We start from the raw sequence: 19,704 nt of genomic DNA, 5'->3' as shown, positions 1-19,704 counted from the left end.
ACTCTCACTTTACAGGTGAGGAAACTGAGGCCTGAGATGTTAAGTTCTTTGCCCAGGGCAACGTGGAGAAGGGTTCAGACCGGAGCCTGGAACAGCAGGTGAAAGCTTGAGAAGGAGCTGGTCTCTCACACCAACATATAAAATAAAGTTAAGGAAGGAGGGCAGGGGGGGAGGGAAGACACTGACCCGTTTCTCTTACAGACAATGAGGAGGCCATGGAAAGTTTGTAAGTAAAAGTCTGGCACAATCAGATCTGAACTTTAGAACAACAGGAGTTGTGCGCATGAAGAACAGTGGAGCTGGAGGTTCTGTGTTCCAATAAGGAGCTGTTCTCGGGGCGCCTGGGTGGCTCAGTCGGTTAAGCGGCCGACTTCGGCTCAGGTCATGATCTCACGGTTCGTGGGTTCAAGCCCCGCGTCGGGCTCTGTGCTGACCGCTCAGAGCCTGGAGTCTGCTTCGGATTCTGTGTCTCCCTCTCTCTCTGCCCTCCCCCATTCACACTCTGTCTCTGTCTCTGTCTCTCTCTCTCTCTCAAAAATAAATGAACATAAAAATTTTTTTTTTGAAAAAAAAGCTACTCTCTTTCCTTGATGGCTTTTGAGTGCCCCCAGGAGGCACTTTGCAGACGAAGGACAAATGTCACGTGTCCAAAAGTGACCAGAGGGCACAGAACTGGTCTCACTGAAACCAAATCCTGGCAGAGGCAGGACTCCTTTCCCTCCTCTCCAGGAGCCACTCTTCTCCGACATCTGCTCACTCCTGCCACACACCTGTGGTCACAGCAAAGGCCTGGGTCAGGGGCTGGATGGAAATAGAAAAATTAATAAGACCTCCGCCTCAGAAGTCCGTCCCAGGGAACGAGAGAGGTGCCAAGTTTTATCTTCGGGTTCTGAGGCTTTCTGGCATCCCTAGAGTCGCCCAGAATGAATTTTCTCTTCCATTTTCTGAGATTAATGTGTAGGGTGGATGCCTCACTCCTTTCCTTCAAGAGTAATAGAGAAGAAACGACCCTAAAGGAACAATGATTTTGATTCTTTAAAATATGCGTACAATAGCACTGCGTGAGGACTCAAAGCTCACAACTGTTGCAATTCTGAGCCCAAAAGCTAGGCAACCATAAATAAGATGGCCCTTCTGTACAATGCGATCTCAAGAGCTATCGATGGTTCCTAGAGCGTCACTGGTGCTCCCCGCGTACCCTCTTTTGGTTTGTGAAACACGGGGTATAGTGAAGAGAGTCCAGAGTTTGGTATTTCGTGTGTCTGCAAAAAATACACGGAGAGCAAAGATACGGGTGTCCCTTAGGACTGCCACGTTAAGATGGTATTTATTTGTGAAACAAGTGTCTATCTACCCTGGTAGAAAAATTATCTACCTTCTGGGAGGATGATGGATTGCAAAAAGATGCCTCTTTCTCTGGACCGATCCCCACTCCCCACCGCCCCCAGGCCAAAGTACACGCTCTGCAAGAATAGCACGGGCGGGGTCCAGTAGGGCGCACTTGGTCTCTCTATCACGTCCCCTTGGGCAGGGCACAGTCTCCAGTCTGTGCGCGGAGACCCTCCGAACCTCATACTCCATTCATATGGAGCCAACATATGGAAGGAGCTATCAGATTGCTTGGTAGTGGGACCCTGCAAATCATAACCACACTCAGGGATCTGAAAAGCAAAACGTTAAACTTTAAATACAAACCAGACCATGAGACATAATTGATCATAACTGACTGACTCCACGATCTTGCGTTACCGAGCTTTTGACGGCGATCCACAATAATTTAGTGTCTTAATAACGCAAGGGGGGGAGACGAATGAATAGCGAAGAGAAAAATGATGAACGCCAAGACCACCAGAAAATAATTTCTATTTCCATTATTTTAATAGCAACGTTTCTGCGAGAAACAGGAAGAGTTTAGTTTTTTGAGGGAGTCACGGTTAAGAAGACCAAAGAGTTATACTAACTGAAAGTAAAGATGTATATAAATGATGAGCAGAAGGGGGATTTTATTACTTCCAACGGCTCTGAATCCTAGAATTGCATTAACCATTTGTTGCTCAGTGGAGAAACCCACTTTAATAAATAAAGAATAATGGCTTGAAAGCGGCGCATCGAAACCTCAATTTCAGTGCTACCAGTTTCTACTTATGCTGAAATTACGCTATGTCTGGTAAATTGTTGCTGTGATATGTGGAAGCAGTTTTTCCCAAGCGGCCGAACACTTCCAATAACGGCGTTCTTCATCCTATTTATTTTGCTTATTAAAAATAAGCATAAAACTTGAGCATTTCAAGGCCCAAACCACCAACTCCTAGTTAGTTTTATCTAAATTAATGAGGTTTCACTGTACTAATTTCTAAAAGTGCAGTCCTAGATTCTAGGAAAAGCTGTTGCTATTAAAATGGAGAAAGGCAAGAAAATAATTGGGCAAAGCACAGAATTAAAGGTCTAATTCCATCCTCAGCCCTCCAATTAAAATCTTCTTCTGCCCATAATAGCATCAGCATGAAGATGATCCAATTATGAACATAACAACATTTATCATCAGATTTTGTTGCCTGTGTAGAATAGGATTCAGTATCTGTGATGAATTTTGGTCTTGGTTGATCCCAAATTTACATTAAAAAGGGACCCTGGGATGGAATCAGTTCTTGGCTCTTTCTTGCAAGTGGGTGTTTCCTTAAATGGTTCTCTGGAGCTTTGTCCCCAAAGGACAAAGAACATTCTGGAATGGCAACCACCACCCCATGATGACGGGATTGAAATCAGCAGGTCTCATGTAGCATCATGATTTTACAAATCTCATAATATTTTTAAATGGCCCAACCTTGGTCCAGTATGTATTTTTCGATAAAAGGATGAGACATTTTTTATTAATAGTTGTTAAGTGACTTTATGGACATGAAAATATTGATGATTATCGGTAATTTTATGAAGGGCTTAAAAATGTGTCATACTTCAGTAATTCCATTTTCAGATCACCTTAGTAGCTTCTTAGAGTAGCCCCTAAGCTACTGAAAACTCAGTAGGAACTTAAAAAACGTTTTTAAATGGAAGCCATGGATTTCCTAAGCAAAAACTATTCAGGTTATTTTTGAATAACCAATTCTGGGTACCTAAGCAAAACCCAAAATAATCTTACTAAGTCATTCCAAAAGAAACATTCTCCCCAAATCTCTTTGCAAATGTCAGCCTCGCTCAAGTGTACAAGACTATGTCTTAGATTCACTAAAAAAATATATCGCAGTTTATTTGTAAATGTCCAAAATAAGATGGTTTAGATTTTTCTTCCTCTTAACAGTTTGCTCTTACCCATTCAGTTGTTTTTCTTTCTAAGCTTGAACTTATGCACCATACTCGGTTCTCTTCTGGTAACTATTCTCAGCTGGTACCTCCTCAAAAGAAGCAAGAGTTCTCAAGCTGAACAATTGCATCCCATAAAATTACTCTAAAAGCCAAATCTTGGCGTCTAAAAGGAAAGTTTCTCGAAGATAAATAAGAATTGGGCAATTAAGGGACCCTTCTCCTTCACCCCAGTTCAGTCTAGGAGATGAGAAGCTATATCACACCTTTTTGGAATGCCTAAGAAATAGTAAGCTATGGAGAATTAAATTGTCATCATGTCCCTTCTGACTGAAAAACAATAGTAAATAAGAACAATCTAGGATGATCTGAAGTGTTTGACAATGTGGTCAAATTCTACATCAGCGCATCATGAACTAAAACATGATCTCAGATTCAGAGCATGTATTCTCTTTCTGCTAAAATCAGAGGATGTCTGGAGTGGTGTTGTGTAAATAATTAAATATCAAAGTTGAAAAGGATGGAGGGGAAGAGGGGGGAAAAAAGTGGAAAAAGGCAAGAGAGAAGGCAAAGAAAAAATGTTTCCTGAAGTATAAATTTGGGGAAAACTCAGTTACACTCACATGCTTCCTACTGTTGGAAAAATAAAAATGCCCTCCCCTAATACCCGTCCTCTTTGTTTTCAGCAACAGAAGTAAACAGACACAAATGCATGACAAGAATTCTGTAACCTGCGGCTGGAGATAAAATGTGAACAAAACGGACAAAATCCCCATCTTAATGACACACCCCAGAGGCTTGAACAGATACTTTATATAATCATACAAATAAATATAGAATTGAAAACGCATTGAATGAACAGCAAATACGTGTTGTTTTAGAATCCTGCCGCAGAAGGATTTGACTCAGAGTTTTAATGTGTCCGGAGAAAAACAAAATAAACCAGGCATCTTGGTTCTGTAGGGGTGGAGAGGGTATTTTGTCCATTGACCACAGCCAATAAAATACTTAAGTAAAATCTCACATTATGCTATTTGTGCTCAGATAAAACTTCCTGGGCCTTTGTTTGCTTTTAAAACTTTTTCTATTGCTATCAAAAGTACTTGGAAATGAATACCAAAGGATGTTTATTTATAGTGGCTTGGAATACCAGTTTAAAACAGGCTAGAGGATTTAAGGAGAATGGAAATAAAAAATTCAAAAGCAATGGACCTTGCCTAAACAAAGCAACAGCCCTGGCCTAGAAGTCAGAGAGTTCGAAGTCTCCATCAAATCCACCCTAGCTGTGTCGCCTTGGCTGACTTGTGCAACCTCTCTGAACCTCAGTTTCCTCATCTCTAAAGTTAAGGAGATACGGAACCCCCTACTGGATCCTTCTGAGGGGCATAGGAGTTAGCATACATGAAAGTGCTTTGTGACCACTAGCATAGAAAGTATAGTATAGAAAGGGAGAAGCCAAAGCCATAAAGAAAAAAAAAAGGCACGTCTGAATCACCCCTCTGGGGCGAATGAATCCTGGCTGTCCCCAAAGACCTCATTAGCTATTTGAAAGATGTCGTTGTGTATTTATCTTGAAATTGCTTACTAATCATCTCAAGCAAAAGCTCATGGCAACATTATCAGAGCCAATTACTTAGCCTGTCACACTCAGTACCCTGGAAAAAAATCAGCAAACGCTTTCTGCAATAAATACCCATATGAGCACTTGGGATTTAACTTCTGTGAGATGGAAATGGCACTGTTCTGAAATATATGCTGGCTGGGTTCTTTCTTCCTTCCTTTCTTTCCGCCCCCCCCCCCCCCATCTTAGAAGCACCTTCAAGGACAAGGTGGCGAAACTGAAATTCAGAAAAGGTCAATGAGGGAAAATGCCATTTGAGTCAGAGATGGGTGGTGATTCTTACTCGAGTGCACCTCTTCAGCAGGCTCTCATATTTTCACTTCAGAAGGCTTTATGTTGGTTCCTGATTCCATGAAGGGCATTGTTCAACACACACAGTGGCTCCACGGGCCACCTGCCTTGCGAGATTAATGGGGTCGTTCTGAGAAATCATGGCCTGCAGGAAGCATTTGTAACCAGTGCCGTGGGAGGGAATCGCTCCGCATTTACCTTCCAGGATTCTGGAATGGAGTCCCCAAAGCTATACACAAGGTTTTATAAATAGCAGTCACTTGCAGAACGTTCTAGAAGCCTCTCCTCTGAAATAAGTCCACCACACTGAATAACTACATGCCGTGATACCATCTCAGCGAAGGGGCAGTAATTCAATGTAAGTTGAGCATTAGACAGTCAAACAAGATTTGTTCAACACCATCAAGGAATGGGTTCTTTAGGACCAAGGCTGTATGTTTCTTAGAGCGGATTCCCTATTTACTCGATGTGGCCTATTTCGTCCTTGGGGTTTTCATTACTTAAAAAAGGAAAGACATACAGAGTATGAAAGTCCTCAGCTTTATTAATGCAAACATATTTTTTATTAAAGAATGAACGCATTTACGCTAAAGAATAGTTTACATGTGCTGTAGAGCAGCAAGCAATATCTCCAAGAGGCAAGTTCTTCTCAATACGACTCCATGCTTATTCTACATGCCTTAAAACTGAACCCACACACCGGGGCACACGTACACACACACAAACGCGTACACGGACACGCAGATACACAGACCAAAACACCGACCCCATTACTCTCTGGATTCAATGAGCTCTCATTTAAGGCTTCTGTAAGGTCCCCCAGTGTCCCCTAACATTAACTACCAGGATGAAAAACAGACTTTAATCAAGGAGCAGCATTACCTGGAACACTAGCCATCTGCTCCCGGCTTTAAATGTATGCATTTTAACCAACGCTTTTCAATTTCATTCAGTGTTGACTTTGTGTTTATGATATTTAAAGAGCCCCGGAACTGAGAAAGCTCAGGCTCTCTCGGTGAGAATCTCTCATTGGAAACAGTGAACAGACTGGAAACTCTGACTCTAAGGTCTCACCAATTTGAAGATGACAAGGTCAGATTTCCTTTTAGATGAAGACGGACACAGTTTGTCTAGACAAGCCAGTTGTACACAACACATTCTCTATTCGAGTACAACATTGAGTGAAGGCGGCAAGGCTTCCTTGGCGACGCCCGATCAGATCTGAAGCTTGCCAGGAAGGATTCCTCAGGCAGGACCATTAACTAAACAAGTTACTGTAAATCAGACCTGAAAAAAGGACAGCCCGCGTGGAGTTTTTGCTCACTTGCTGATAACTCGTTCCCTTTTTCCAGTTTCTGTGGTCGTGGTGGTTGTTTTTAAACTCCCACTTTGCTCGACTGGTTATTTCAGATGCTTGGTTATTTTCTTCCCTTTTTGTGTCCTGCAGTGTATGCTGAGAATCCATCCCTTAGGGACGTAGGCTGGGTTGGAAGGGGAAAGAGGGTGGATGAGGAGGGATAAGGAAGGCAGCTATTAGCAGTTGTGAGTATTCCAAGAAAATAGATGAAGTGAATACAATAAGAGGGTACTACTTGATATATTTATGTAAATAAAAGCATTATCTTTAACTGAATCAACTACCAGCTACCAGGTTGTTAGTTGTAAAGCTAAATAAAGGCTGTGCTGATTCGCTTACTGAGGAGAGAATCTGAACCATGCCAGGGAGAGGGGCTCTCAGGATGAGCCTGGAGTGTTCCCTTGGCTCTGCGGCCTCTGTGCCTGCATCTGTACCCCCCACCCCACCTCCACCCACGACTAGGGATCCTCCAGGGGCACCGAACATTCTGGCTGGGGTCCGTAAGGCAAACTGGAATGGCTCGTCAAATAACAGCCGCAGTGTATTTGCCTGAGAGTGGTGACAACCGGCATGGAGAGCTCCTACAGGGAGGCATTGGGAAATGAGGGGTGGGGGGAGGAAGAGAGTCTAGAACTTTCCTCCCCGTCTGCACGCCCACCCTCCCCACAGTCACAGCAGCAGCAGATTTCAATGTAACGTAATTACTTTAATAATACATTTCTTTAGATTTAGAATTGCTCTTCTGAATTTAAAAAAGCTTGGTCAGCCAATAGCATGGCAGTCTTTACTTCCCAAATTTGAATCGTTGCTTATTCATCTATCATCTTGAATTCCTCGACCAGTGCTGCCTTGCCGAAGCATGCTAAGTCCATTCAGCCGTCGTCGGATTCCAATTCCTGGGAAACTTCTTCCGATGAGCTGTTCCTATGGATCCGACCGTCGCTCTTCATACTGTGGAAAGTCTTCTTGAAGGCCTCCATCATGGCGTGGGCCAGCTTCTTGGCCTCGAGCTTGCTCTCGCACTCGACAGCATGGCAGTCCATTTGGTAGGACAGGTCGTCATTGATCTCCCTGTAAACCCAGGCGAAGATGTTGGGGCTCACGTTGTGGTCGGCGGTGCAGTAGGCAATGCGCGCCACCTGGAAGGTATCCATGTGGACCGTGGCTTCACCTTTGTGGTCGAGGTGATGGAGCCACACTTGGAATGGTCGGATTTCCAGGAGGGCGTTGGCGGGAAAGACATCTTCTCGGGCTAGCGTGTGTTTCTTCCAGAGCTCGATGACTGGCTTTTCTGTGCAGCCTGACAGGAACTGCATGCCTGTGGTGGGGACTTTACCCAGGTAGGTAACCTGCAGAGGGAAGAGAGGAAGAGAAAGGGAAAGGTCAATATTGGACTCTTCCTTCTAGTTGTTCACCCAGATGTTCTCAAGACAGTCACGCTGTCACTTGAAGCAGGTAGAGAGACACTCTTCTGGCTCCCTAAAACAAAAAACCAAAAACAAACCCAAAAATGAAACCAAACCAAACCAAACCAAACCAAACACAAGATACCCTGTCATGGTAATTTTTACCTTTTCTCCCTAACAAGTTGACCATCTGGCAAAGGTACTGAAAACTCCTTAAATAGAGTTGGATTTTTAAAAACCTAATTTCTAGAGTCCCACTCTCCCTCTCCCTACCCCTTTTTAAAATTCAAATTAGAATAATAGTATGATCTTTTACATAATTTGGCATTTCTTTAAAACTTGGTATTTGAAGTTTATTTTCAACCGACTTGAATGCTGGCTTATCGAAGAGCTAGACTGGCAGGACGAAAAGAAAGACAAAGAATTCCAAGTGATTCAAATGGTGTCTTAAAAAAAAAACCTGTTTATCATCATACCAAGAAGGGATTTTCATGCTATTTTTTTTCCATTCATCAAAATGCATGGAACTGGTACCATTGGACCACTGGCATTATGGAAATGCATCAAACTGAAGAAATCGTTTCAAGAAATCACACAAATCATATATAATTGGGCTCAAAATTAGTGACACAGATATAAATACTATCAATTTGAGGAAGAAAATATCAGAAAAAGGTCCATGGAAATGATGAGAAAGGAGATTGGGCTACCGTGATTCCAACCAATGTGTGTGTTTAGAAGGGAGATAAAAGCCACATTCAAAAATGGCAGAAAACAGAAGTTAAGTACTATCGCATCTTTTTTATGCTTTACCTCTTTAAATAGAGCCAACTGGACAGTCCCTTTAAAAAGTAACTTTGTGGAGAGGAACAGTTCTGCACATTCTAGGGGTACTTATCAGCAACCTACTATGCATACTGTCAAAGTGCCTGGGGGGATGGTGTAGGGGGAGGGAGACGTTGGAGAGGTCCACAATCCATAGGAAGGAGGTCACTGGAGATTTGCTCACAGCACAATCTTTGAAGCAGGCAAAGTCAAGATTTATATCCTAGTTCCACAGCTCACAAGGTAGGTCGTTCTGGACAGACCGCTAACCCTCTACTATAATGTAAGGCAGACCGTGAAAAGGGCAGGCCGGGGATACGGCAAAGTACCCTGAGGATTTAGAGGAGGGAGTGAGGGCACCCTGCTAATGGGAGGCCTCAGGGAAGAGTCACTGGATTTCAAGATGTGGGGTCTCAAAAGCCAGGTGGGAACAGCTCACCAAGGCAGGGAGAGAAGAAGGGGGCAGAAAGGAAAAGGCTGGAGTGGGGAAAGCCCTCCTCCCCACAACTTGGGCAAATAGGCCACTATTTGCATTAAGACAGCCCTGGGAGACAGGAAGTCCCTGAGCACTGGATGAACTTTGGAAGATGGCCCTGCATGCAGTCTAGGGAGCAGGGACATCCTTGCTCTCGTGGCATGCCATCGAAGGTCTACAGTCCCAGGAGTGCCTGGATTTGACCGAGGTTTGAACTCGGAAGACTTGCTTGATGCCAGGAAGAAGAACAGATGGGAAGGGCTGAGCAGCAGCAGAGCCCAAAGGCAAGAGCTTCTGGAAAGGAGGGAGCAGAGGGAGCGGGAAAGGACAGGGGGAGCCCCATAGGGATGACATTGCAGAGACGGAATGACAACAGTTGGGGGCAGATAGACAAGGAAATGCCTCCACTCCACAAGGACAGCAACTGGTTGAAAAGCTCCCGTCACTCTGGATTGGAGAGAATGTACAATAAAGGGCTCTTGATTTATATCCTTGTGGAAAATGTGCTTTCTGTATGTGGTACTTTATGATACCTTTATTCTTTTTTAACAGCTTTATTACTTTTTTATTGAGGTGAAATTCACATCACATAAGATTAACCATTTTAAAGTGTGTGATTCAGTGGTGGTTGGTAGTCAAAATAGCTGTACAAAGATCAGCTCTGTCTGGTTCCAAAATATTTTCACCATCCCCGAGGGTGACGTGGTGCCCATTAAGCCGTCACTCTCTGTCGTCCCCTCTCCCCAGCCCCTGACAACCACCAATCTGCTTTCTGTCTGGATGGATTTACTATTCCGGATTTTCATATAGCTGGAATCACATAACATGTGACCTTTTGGGTCTGGCTTCTTTCAGTTAGCACAATGTTTTCAAGGTTCATCTAAGTTGTACCCTGTATCAATACCCCCTGCCTTTCTATGACGTCTTTACTTTCCAAAGTTTCAAAGAAAACGGGGACACTAGTTTCAGTGCTTGAAGTAAAAGTGCATTCTTTCTTACTATCCACTGACGCTAGAAAATAACTATGTTTATATTTGATAGAAATATCAGTCAGAGGGAGAAAATCTCCTTCAATGTGCTCTAAGCTCACACACACGCGCGCGCGCACACACACACACACACACAATTTTTTTTTTTAAGTTATCCAGTCCGGGGGCACCTGGGTGGCTCAGTTGGTGGATGTCCAACTCTTGATTTCGGCTCAGGTTGTGATCCCAGGGTCATGGCATGGAGCCCCACGTCCAGCTCCACACAGAGCGTGGAGCCTGCTTAAGATTCTCTCTCTCTTTCCCTTTACCCCTCTCCCCCACTCACTCTCGTTCTCTCCCTCTCCCAAAAAATAAATTAAAATAAATATTAAAAAAATTATCCAGTCAGTGCCTTCATTTGTGATTTAATTAAGGGATGAGTTTAAAGAAAGTTATTAGAACCTGTAGATAATTCGCTCCAATAGAAAGCAATTTCATAGTAGTAAATATGTGTAACTAAGTGCACTCCTCTCTTACAAATGCTTATTACTTGAAAACTGAAGATTTTAAGGGAAATAAAATTTTATTTTGAAAGGGCGCTTGAGAGAAGAATGGGGAGGATATTAGTAGCTCAAAGAATTTAGTCATAATGAAAGCTACTTAATAATATGTAGACATTCATAGAAACAATTTTAAAACCCCAAGGTAGAACATAGGACATCGATGCAACTTCTTGGCATTAAACTTACTGTGAAAGTAATCTTCATTTTGTGGTCCATTTGTGTCACCGTGGGAGCACACTAAACATCAAGCGAAAAGTTCCAAATCGCCCTTTATATATGTACATATATGTGTACGTGTATATATACATATATCATGGTCAAATCAAGCCATACACTGAATAAGTAATAGCTCATATCTGTAACACACTTTATACAAAAGGCACATTGTGTTTGCCAGCTTCACTGGCAACCTCTTGGATCAGGACGGAATATTATTATCACCTGCCCATTTTCAAACATAATAACCTTAGGGCAGGTGGAGGCGAACTGGGACACATACTCTAGGCTGCAAAGTGTTGGCCTTTCAGGAACATTCTGATGATTCATGAGGAAGACGGCATGGACAAGACACCCTGAAAAGATACCTGTTGAATTCCTGAACCACTCTGCTATTCGGTGAGAGCCATTTCCACTCAATTTCACTTTTCAGCCATTTATTCTTTTCCCCCATATTTTGACTATAAGAGAAATTTTGGATTTCTTTATGTATATTTTTTGAAATGTTGGATTTATATGAGCACCCTAGGTACAGGGGGCACCCCCAAAGAATGTACAGTATTCTTTTGTGTGGCGCTTTTATAGATGACAATCTTTTCCATGCCATTATGGGCCTAGGCATTTCTTCAACATTTTATTCTTGGTTTATAATTGCAGAAAGGCTCAGAAGACTTCTAAACTACCCAGAAAAATGGAGCACAAATAACAAAATTTTATACATATATGTATATATATATACAATTTACATATCATGCATTTAATATATATAATATCTGTTCATAATATCTGTTTTCTAAAACTCCTAGGCAAAATGGAGGACAAATAACATAATAATGTACATATGTATAATTTACATATCATATATTTAAGTATATATAATATCTGTTCATAATATAGATCTGTTTTTTAAAACTCCCAGGCAAAATAGAGCCCAAATAACAAAATTATATATATATATAATATATGTAATATATATATATCATATATCATATATATGATATGGTATATATAATCTCTCTATATAAACTGTATGTATGATATACATATGACATATGATATATGTAAGCTATATATAAGCTATATATACCACATATATATAGCTATATATATCATATATCATATGATATAAGCTATATATATTATAGATCATATGTATATCATATATCATGTATTATAAATTGGTGCTCCATTTTGCCTGGGAATTTTAGAAAACAGATCTGTTCAGAATATATATGTTTTCTAAAATACCCAGGCAAAATGGGGCACAAATAAAATTTTATACATATATATGTATATATATATAAGTTATACATCATATATTTAATATATACAATACCTGTTCACAATATATATCTATTTTCTAAAAGTCAAGAAGATATAATCTGCTTAAAATGAAATCGAAGACAACAAAATGTTTAATCTCAAGAACTGCAGACTTTTGGCATCTTTGCAAGAGAGGCATAAATGTGTTCTACCAGTACTAATCCTGAATATTCCATTAGCTTCATCTTGCAAAGTATTAGTGAGCCTGCAGAGAGAGGAGAGCTAAAAGTGACTTACGGGATGACTCCTCTCCGCTGCGGTACTGACAAGGGCCCACAAGCACACCAGGTGCCCACTGGCCCTTCCACAACCCACACCCGCTCTCAACTGGGATCTGCCGTGGAGAGTCCAGAGGCTGCAGCGGACAGACAGGCCCTTGGGACAAGCACAGAATCAGCAAACCTGCACCTGAGACGCCAGAAGATGGCCGACTGTCTAGACAAGCAGCTGTAGTCCTGCGGTACCAGGGTCGGCTCACCGCAGGCCTTGGGAGGGCTTTGGGCCGAGTCTCCTCTTCAGTTAAATGAGCTGACCCCGCCCCAACCCGCCTAAACAGCCCCAGCAATGAACTGCTCTCTGGTTCCTGCAGGATCTCGTCAGCCCACAACATGAGCTAGAGAGTGTCACCTGGTGTCACTGGGTGAGCCTTGAGAGGTCCATGAAGCCTCTGTTTTGCTACCTTTGTGGAGGTGATCATGTCCGAAATCCCATGAGCTGACATATGTACAAAGAAATGATGTTAAGTTGACATTTCTTAAAGAGACATAGAAAAAGAATTATCTGAACGGAGTTCCCCTAAAAATGGAATGTAAAACGGTGAAATGATGCACCAAGATAGCTTCCCCTCAGAATGACCCCTTTAAGTCAGCCCCGGTATCTTCCATAATGGCCCGTGTTCTGGAATCCTGATTTAGGGCACTTTCCCCTCAGAAGTCAACTATTTACTACCTGCCTGCACATTTGCTAATCCCCTCCTAAGTTCTCCAGAGTCTGGCATTAACCCATATTGTTGACTATAAGTCCTTGAAAAAAAATAAAAAATAAAAACCACAAACCATTCAGCGTTTAAAAAAAAAAAACCAAAACACCAAAGAGTGAATTTCTGTCTTTAATTTTTCATATATAGTTTAATAGAAATATACCTACGGCTCTGTTTTCAAGGGAAAACAAAGCAAAAGCTGGAATGAAATCAATTGTCTCAAAACATCAAAGCTGTGCGTTCAGCCACGTCCTCTTTGGATTTGAGGCCACAGGGTATACGTGCGTCAATAAACAGAAACTCCAAAATACAGGGTTCTATCCTTGTATCGTTCTAAGTCAACGCCATTGTAGGGATTTACTCTCTTTATAGAGAAATCGCTTCTTGCCACAACCTTCCTTGTGTGGGGGACTTTCTTCCACACCCCTCTGTGGGCACTCCTTCCCTAAGTGAAAACACAGGACTTAATGTGCGAGGCTGCTTCGGGAGGTCCGGCCGCCGACAGCTGCACACCAATGTCAGGTTTGGTTAAGGGGAATCCTGATATCCTGCCCATCTGTGAAAGAGGTGAATGTTTTCTAGATGAATAAGTCCCTTTTGAGCCTCATCCTAGAGGGCTGCAATCTTCCAGAGCCACAGAGTAGACGAGAAACGTCGAGTCACTGAATTGCTCATTAAATGTCCAAAATAGTAGACAGATTTTTTTTTTAAGTTGTCACCTCCCAGGGTGACAAAGGGAGTCGGAAGATGACAGGAAGAGTCGTTAGGGGGAGTATCAACCAGTTGGAAATATGCAGTAAATACCAACATCTTTTCTATGGTTGCCGAAACAGGCATTGGGCAAGAAACTTACTAAGAATGAATCATTCAGAGAGAAATAAACAAGCAGAGCAAAAAATGAAAGTTTTTCCCCATGTGTCATTCGATGGCATAAACTGGTGCCCCAGACACAGACGTTTGCAATGTGTGAATGGGCTTTGCTCAATCCCAAATGAAAAAATTATTTGAGAATACACACGGCGTGTGAAAATACATAGAGGCCACAGTGCTAAGGGACCCGCCAGAGGGTCTGCAGCATTACCAATGTCAGTCAGCAGAGACTAGTGTCCTCAGAAGCTCTCCTTCCCACCCATGACTTTTCCAACAGCCCAGCCAGCTCTCCATTCATGAATCATCACTCTTTCCTCATCTGCGGCAAAATAAACCCTGGGTGCCTGACATGCCTCCCTGTGGCCAAGCATGCATCGTTCTAGTCCTTCCTCTTGGTGGCCAGTCAATATTTCATTCTGGCCTGAAAATCCCTTGTTTAGAACCCTGACCTGTCTCATCCTAGACTGGACGGTGGGATGGATAGGCTGACGACAGGGACCCTCAATGAAGATGTGGGCTGGAATGGATGATCGTGGAAGAATCCAAGCACCTGGTTTCCTGGGGATCTTCGACCTTCCAAGCTGGACAAACCCAACTTCGGGACTACGCGAGCCCAGCTTTGGTTCAGTCTGCTATGAAGTTTCTCTGGGAAGGCAAATCCAGATCAAAGCTCCTCCAGAGGCCTTTCCGGGGATATAAAAATCCTTGCTGTTCTTTCATTGTCTGTAGGGGACTTCCTGTCTCAGCTGATATAAAATAACATGATATGAACTCAAGACGGAAGATGCGGGACTGGGAATCCTAATAGCCTTTGGGTTATAAGGCAGAAGATAAGAAAGAGAAGAGGCAACCCTGAGCCGACAGCAGGGACAAACTTCTCTCTTCTGACACTAATTCCTATTTCACTTTGCAGAGAAAGGGGACAGAACACAGAGATTCACATGCCTAACTTGAATCATCTCCTTCCTTGCTGGCCACAGAAAAGCAAACACCCAGTAGACACTCTGAAGAGTGGATCCACATGCCAATTATCTAACAATCCCCAACACAAAGACAGACATAATGCTAATTATGACCTCGAACTTGTATTACATTCTGTACACCACGAAGAAGGTATAAAAGAATAAATGCTGTTCACAGTGTAACCTATGAAGTCATTGTGAGAAAAAATACAGTGATAAACTTTGGGCTTAAAAACTGAATTTCTTGGGGCGCCTGGGTGGCGCAGTCGGTTAAGCGTCCGACTTCAGCCAGGTCACGATCTCGCGGCCCGTGAGTTCGAGCCCCGCGTCGGGCTCTGGGCTGATGGCTCAGAGCCTGGAGCCTGTTTCCGATTCTGTGTCTCCCTCTCTCTCTGCCCCTCGCCCGTTCATGCTCTGTCTCTCTCTGTCCCAAAAATAAATAAACGTTGAAAAAAAAAATTAAAAAAAAAAAACAAAAAAAAAAAACAAAACTGAATTTCTTAATTGCACACTTACTTGGTAAGTACTTATTGAACACCTATGAGGAACAGGTATATTAGTGAACAGAATCAATAAAACTCCCTGCCCTCTTGACGCTCACATTCCCAATCACAAATGAAGGTTACAGGACTCAACATTATACGGGCAAGGCTGGCCTGCGTGAGCACACACGCATGCCTCTGTGAGCATTTCTGACGAATCTGGAAAACTTCTCTTGCATTCAAAAAGGTCTTCCCTCTCATAGAGCACAGTGGGGATGAAAAAAAAAAAAAATCCTCGAGTTAGTTCCTCAGATCAAGCTGTGGCCCATGAAAGTTTATTAGTCTTTATGCTCATTGTGGTTTGGGTTCCTGAGATGTCGCGGTGGTAGGAGAGGAGCTGTGGAGGAACATCAAGGCAGAGGGAAAGGTGTGTAGGAGCTCGAAGACCAAGGCAGACTTTGCCTCCCAAACAAAATGGCCTGGAAATTAGAATGCCATTGGTGACTTTGCATTTGTCCTCATGACAGGACACAAGAGCTTCCTGGCCTCACTTGACACCTGTCTCTTCACTCTCAGGGTACTCCAGGTCCATCACACCCATTTGCCTTCACTGAGATCTTGGAGTAAAATGATGAGTTGTTTTAGGCTACCCAGCATCGATTCTACTTTTGATTGCTTCTTTCTTTATTTTGGAGACCCAAATAGCAAGTGTGTCCAGTGTTTAAACTCACAGTGTTGATAATTATATTGCAATCAATTCAAGGTATATCATCAACATTCTCAGCTTTTGGTGCTAAATGGAGCTGTTCATCCCTGCCTAACACCACCCCTCTGTTGCAGAGACTACGATCGTGATACTTGCCCGAAATCACGCAGGTGGTCCCTGTGCGAACGAGCAAGATGTGGGACAAAAGTTCTTCTACTCTAAGGACAAGATTCTTCCCACTACCCCAGTCTTCCCTGTAGAGGATCTAAACCCTTTTATTTTCCACTCACATTGTCATCTACCTTCTCTCTGGCCATTTCTTCAAGGGTCCACACTGAGACCCGGTCAGTGACAGGGAAAGGTGACAGACACTCTGTCAGGGCTTCTTGAACATTCTAAAAGGAATTTAGAATCAGTGAAACTGTCCTTAACCTGAGATGCATTTACACAGCTCAGGGATTTAAGCCATGATGCCAGCATTAATAATTGAAAGAAGGAGACAAGAATGCATACTTGATATTCAGGTATCATATTCCTAACGAATTTTGAAACGGTGCTTTACGAAGCAAACAATCCCCGTCTCAAAGAATAATTGCGAAGAGCAAATATCAAGCGTGCAATGTTGGCCCCAACCCCGCTCCGGTGGGTGGCATACCAGCAGGCCAGACAACATATGAGCCACACGCAGGGTTAGGCGGACTTTACATAGCCCTCAACAAAGGCACGAGAGCCTCAAAAGGCCAGGCTGCGAGGCCTGAGCTCAGCTCCCAACAGAGCTAGGAATCCCTTCTGGTTGCCCTCCAGGGTCCTACTCCTCTGCCCTTCCGACTTCTACGGGCCATCCCTAAGAAGCCCAGATGATTCTGGATCAAGAGCAGGATTTTCTTCTCCAAAATGGGTCTTGGGTACCACTCTGGGGCCTATTTATAGGTAGACCTCTTCAGGAGTAGACCCAGCTGTCCCTTGGCTAGACAGGAAGGAGGAAGAATTTTTACCATTCCCCTTAAGGCTATGTTTTGAAGTCTTTGCCTTGTATCTATTTAGTCAGGCTTAGTCAGCTGAGCCAGAGGCAAAATGTGAGCCAGGCTGCCTAAGGTAAGCCTGTCTCAAACACCACATTTTTGTTCACCATCCCAAAGGGGACGGTGATGACCCAGAAAGCCTCACAGACTTACTCTTTATTTTTTTCTTAATGATAGCAGCCATGCTGGCAGTAGAAAGTAGATTTTCCAAAGTGCATACCCTCTGGTACATATTCCTTTGTTTAGTGGTATTTATTTGTCTTGGTAACTTTCCTAAGGTCATAAATATGAAGAATACTGTTTTATTGTTTAGCAATTCTTTCCAAGTATTTGCATGGGTTATGTGGACCGAATCTATAAAAATATTAAGAGAAGTTTTATGGGAGATAGGTTTTCCTTGTATTATGTAAATGGACATCGTGGGGGGAAAAGCAAATTTACTAAGACCCAATATCAGAAAATAATTAAGTACAATTTTTGCACTCTACTCAAGAGATGAACATTGCTTCAGCTGTTAAATACAGCTTCTGTCTCACAGTTAGGTGTGTCAGTGATAGATTTGTTTTTATTATTCATATTATAACTTAGTTCCAATGGCGTAGAGTGATTTGAGATGCTGTGCCCCGTCTTGTGCTTATCAAGCAATCCCAATGTGCAATTTGTCCTGTCAATTGGCTCTTGGATGTGTGAAGTTGGAAATATTGTCATTGTCACTGTCAAAGACAGAAGCGATTTATCTGGAAGGCACTGAAGTGTGCCCCTGAAGACAAAGTCACTTAATAAAAGTGACACCACATTGAAACATACATCCCCGCCTCGGGCCCCTTCTGGTGAGCTGGCCCAAGGATGGTCAAACCAGGTGCTGTTCTACTCAGTGGCACAAGAGCAATTTATTTCATGACAGGTCTGATATCTCCCCTTCTGCTTTCTAATCAGCGGCGTATCCTGGAGAGGGACAGACATTCAGCAGAGCTCTCCAGGCCCCGCGATGTTCACAATGAGAAAATTCTCTAAATGACAAATCAATATCAAGCACACTGCTTGAGAGTTATCCTGACAAATGGATTCAAGGGACAAACACGGTGGCAGGTGAAAAATGTCACCGATTTTAGGCCTTGTAGCACTTTATCAATTCATTTTCCATACTGCACAATTCATTAGAAATGGACCAGAGAAGGCACTAAACATTCAGAAGAAAAATCATCTTGAGACAACATTTGGCTGGAAGGAATAAAATAAGCACACTGATCTACTGGCTATGAGTCTAGAGCTCTTAATCAAAGGCCAGTGAAGGTTTGAAACAAGAGGGGTACACTGAGGCTAACTAAACCTGGAATACTAGGTATTCCAGACAGACGGACACTTACGTTCAAACAAAAACCGCTACACGAATGTTCACAGCTTTATCGCTAACGGCCAAAAAATGGAATCAGTCCAGATGTCTTTCAACAGGCAAATGGTTACGTAGACGGTGGCACGGCTGTACCATGGAATGACCACTGACACCTGTAACAACCCAGATGGATTGTTACTCCCCAGGGAGTTCTTCTGGGTGAAAATAAACAACCCCCCAAAGTAACATACTGTATGATTCCATTTGTATATCATTTTAGAGATGGGGAACAGACCGGTGGTCGCCAGGGTTTAGGGTGGCGTGAGGGTGGAAGAAAGGAGGGTGTGGTTATAAAAGGGCAACGCAGGGTGAGGAACATGTTTGGTACCTTCACTGTGGGGCTGGAAACATGCCCACACACATGCAAAAGTTGTATGCAACTAAATACACACACAGGCATCATGAGTAAAGGCAAAACTTGGAAAAGCTGAATAAGATAGGTGGGTCGTATGACTACGGTATTACACTGCAGTTTTGGAAAGTGTTATCATAGGAGAAAAGTGGGTAAAGTTTTGGGGACCTCTCTGGATTATTTCTTAACAACTGCATGTGAATCAACGATCCTAATAAAAATATCAATTAAAAAAGTCATCTCATCCATCCTATTAAGAGTTGTTTTTCTAACAAAGCTATCTTTATTTATCAAAATCTGTAATACACTTATGCTATTCTGATCAATGCATATGCATATGAATTTAAGGATAACTCAAGCCAGAAGGTATTTAAATTTAAAGGCATATGGTCAAAGAAAACAATTTTTGAAAGTTTCCATTATTTACTTATTTTTCTGTATAGAAGAAATAGGACAGGATGGGAGATAAATGGTTAAACCACAGTTCTAAAATCCATTCTCTCCCTTTATGGAGGAAAGGGAGAGTGACCCCAGAAGAGAAAGAAATGGCCCGGTTTAATGTCCTTGTCAGCTTGTTAATGACAGACTTTGTG

At 42.6% G+C, this 19,704-nt stretch overlaps 1 protein-coding gene across 1 annotated transcript in view; it reads right to left on the bottom strand.

The window, feature by feature from the left end:
• Window positions 1–7,234: 7,234 nt before the first annotated feature.
• PID1 (phosphotyrosine interaction domain containing 1) overlaps window positions 7,235–19,704 on the bottom strand; it is a 122,207-nt gene continuing 109,737 nt past the window's right edge. The window contains exon 2 of the mRNA XM_047084510.1: window positions 7,235–7,918. Within this exon, the coding sequence (XP_046940466.1) occupies window positions 7,442–7,918 (477 nt within the window). The 3' untranslated portion in view covers window positions 7,235–7,441. The remainder of the gene's footprint in view (window positions 7,919–19,704) is intronic.

This window comes from Lynx rufus, unplaced genomic scaffold (genome assembly GCF_022079265.1).
Source record: "Lynx rufus isolate CCGP_SWC_20201006 ecotype Redwood Valley unplaced genomic scaffold, mLynRuf1.p SCAF_2, whole genome shotgun sequence".
Taxonomy (NCBI): domain Eukaryota; kingdom Metazoa; phylum Chordata; class Mammalia; order Carnivora; family Felidae; genus Lynx; species Lynx rufus.
The sequence above is the reverse complement of the archived record's forward strand: the minus strand, read 5'-3'. Positions and strand labels throughout refer to the sequence as shown.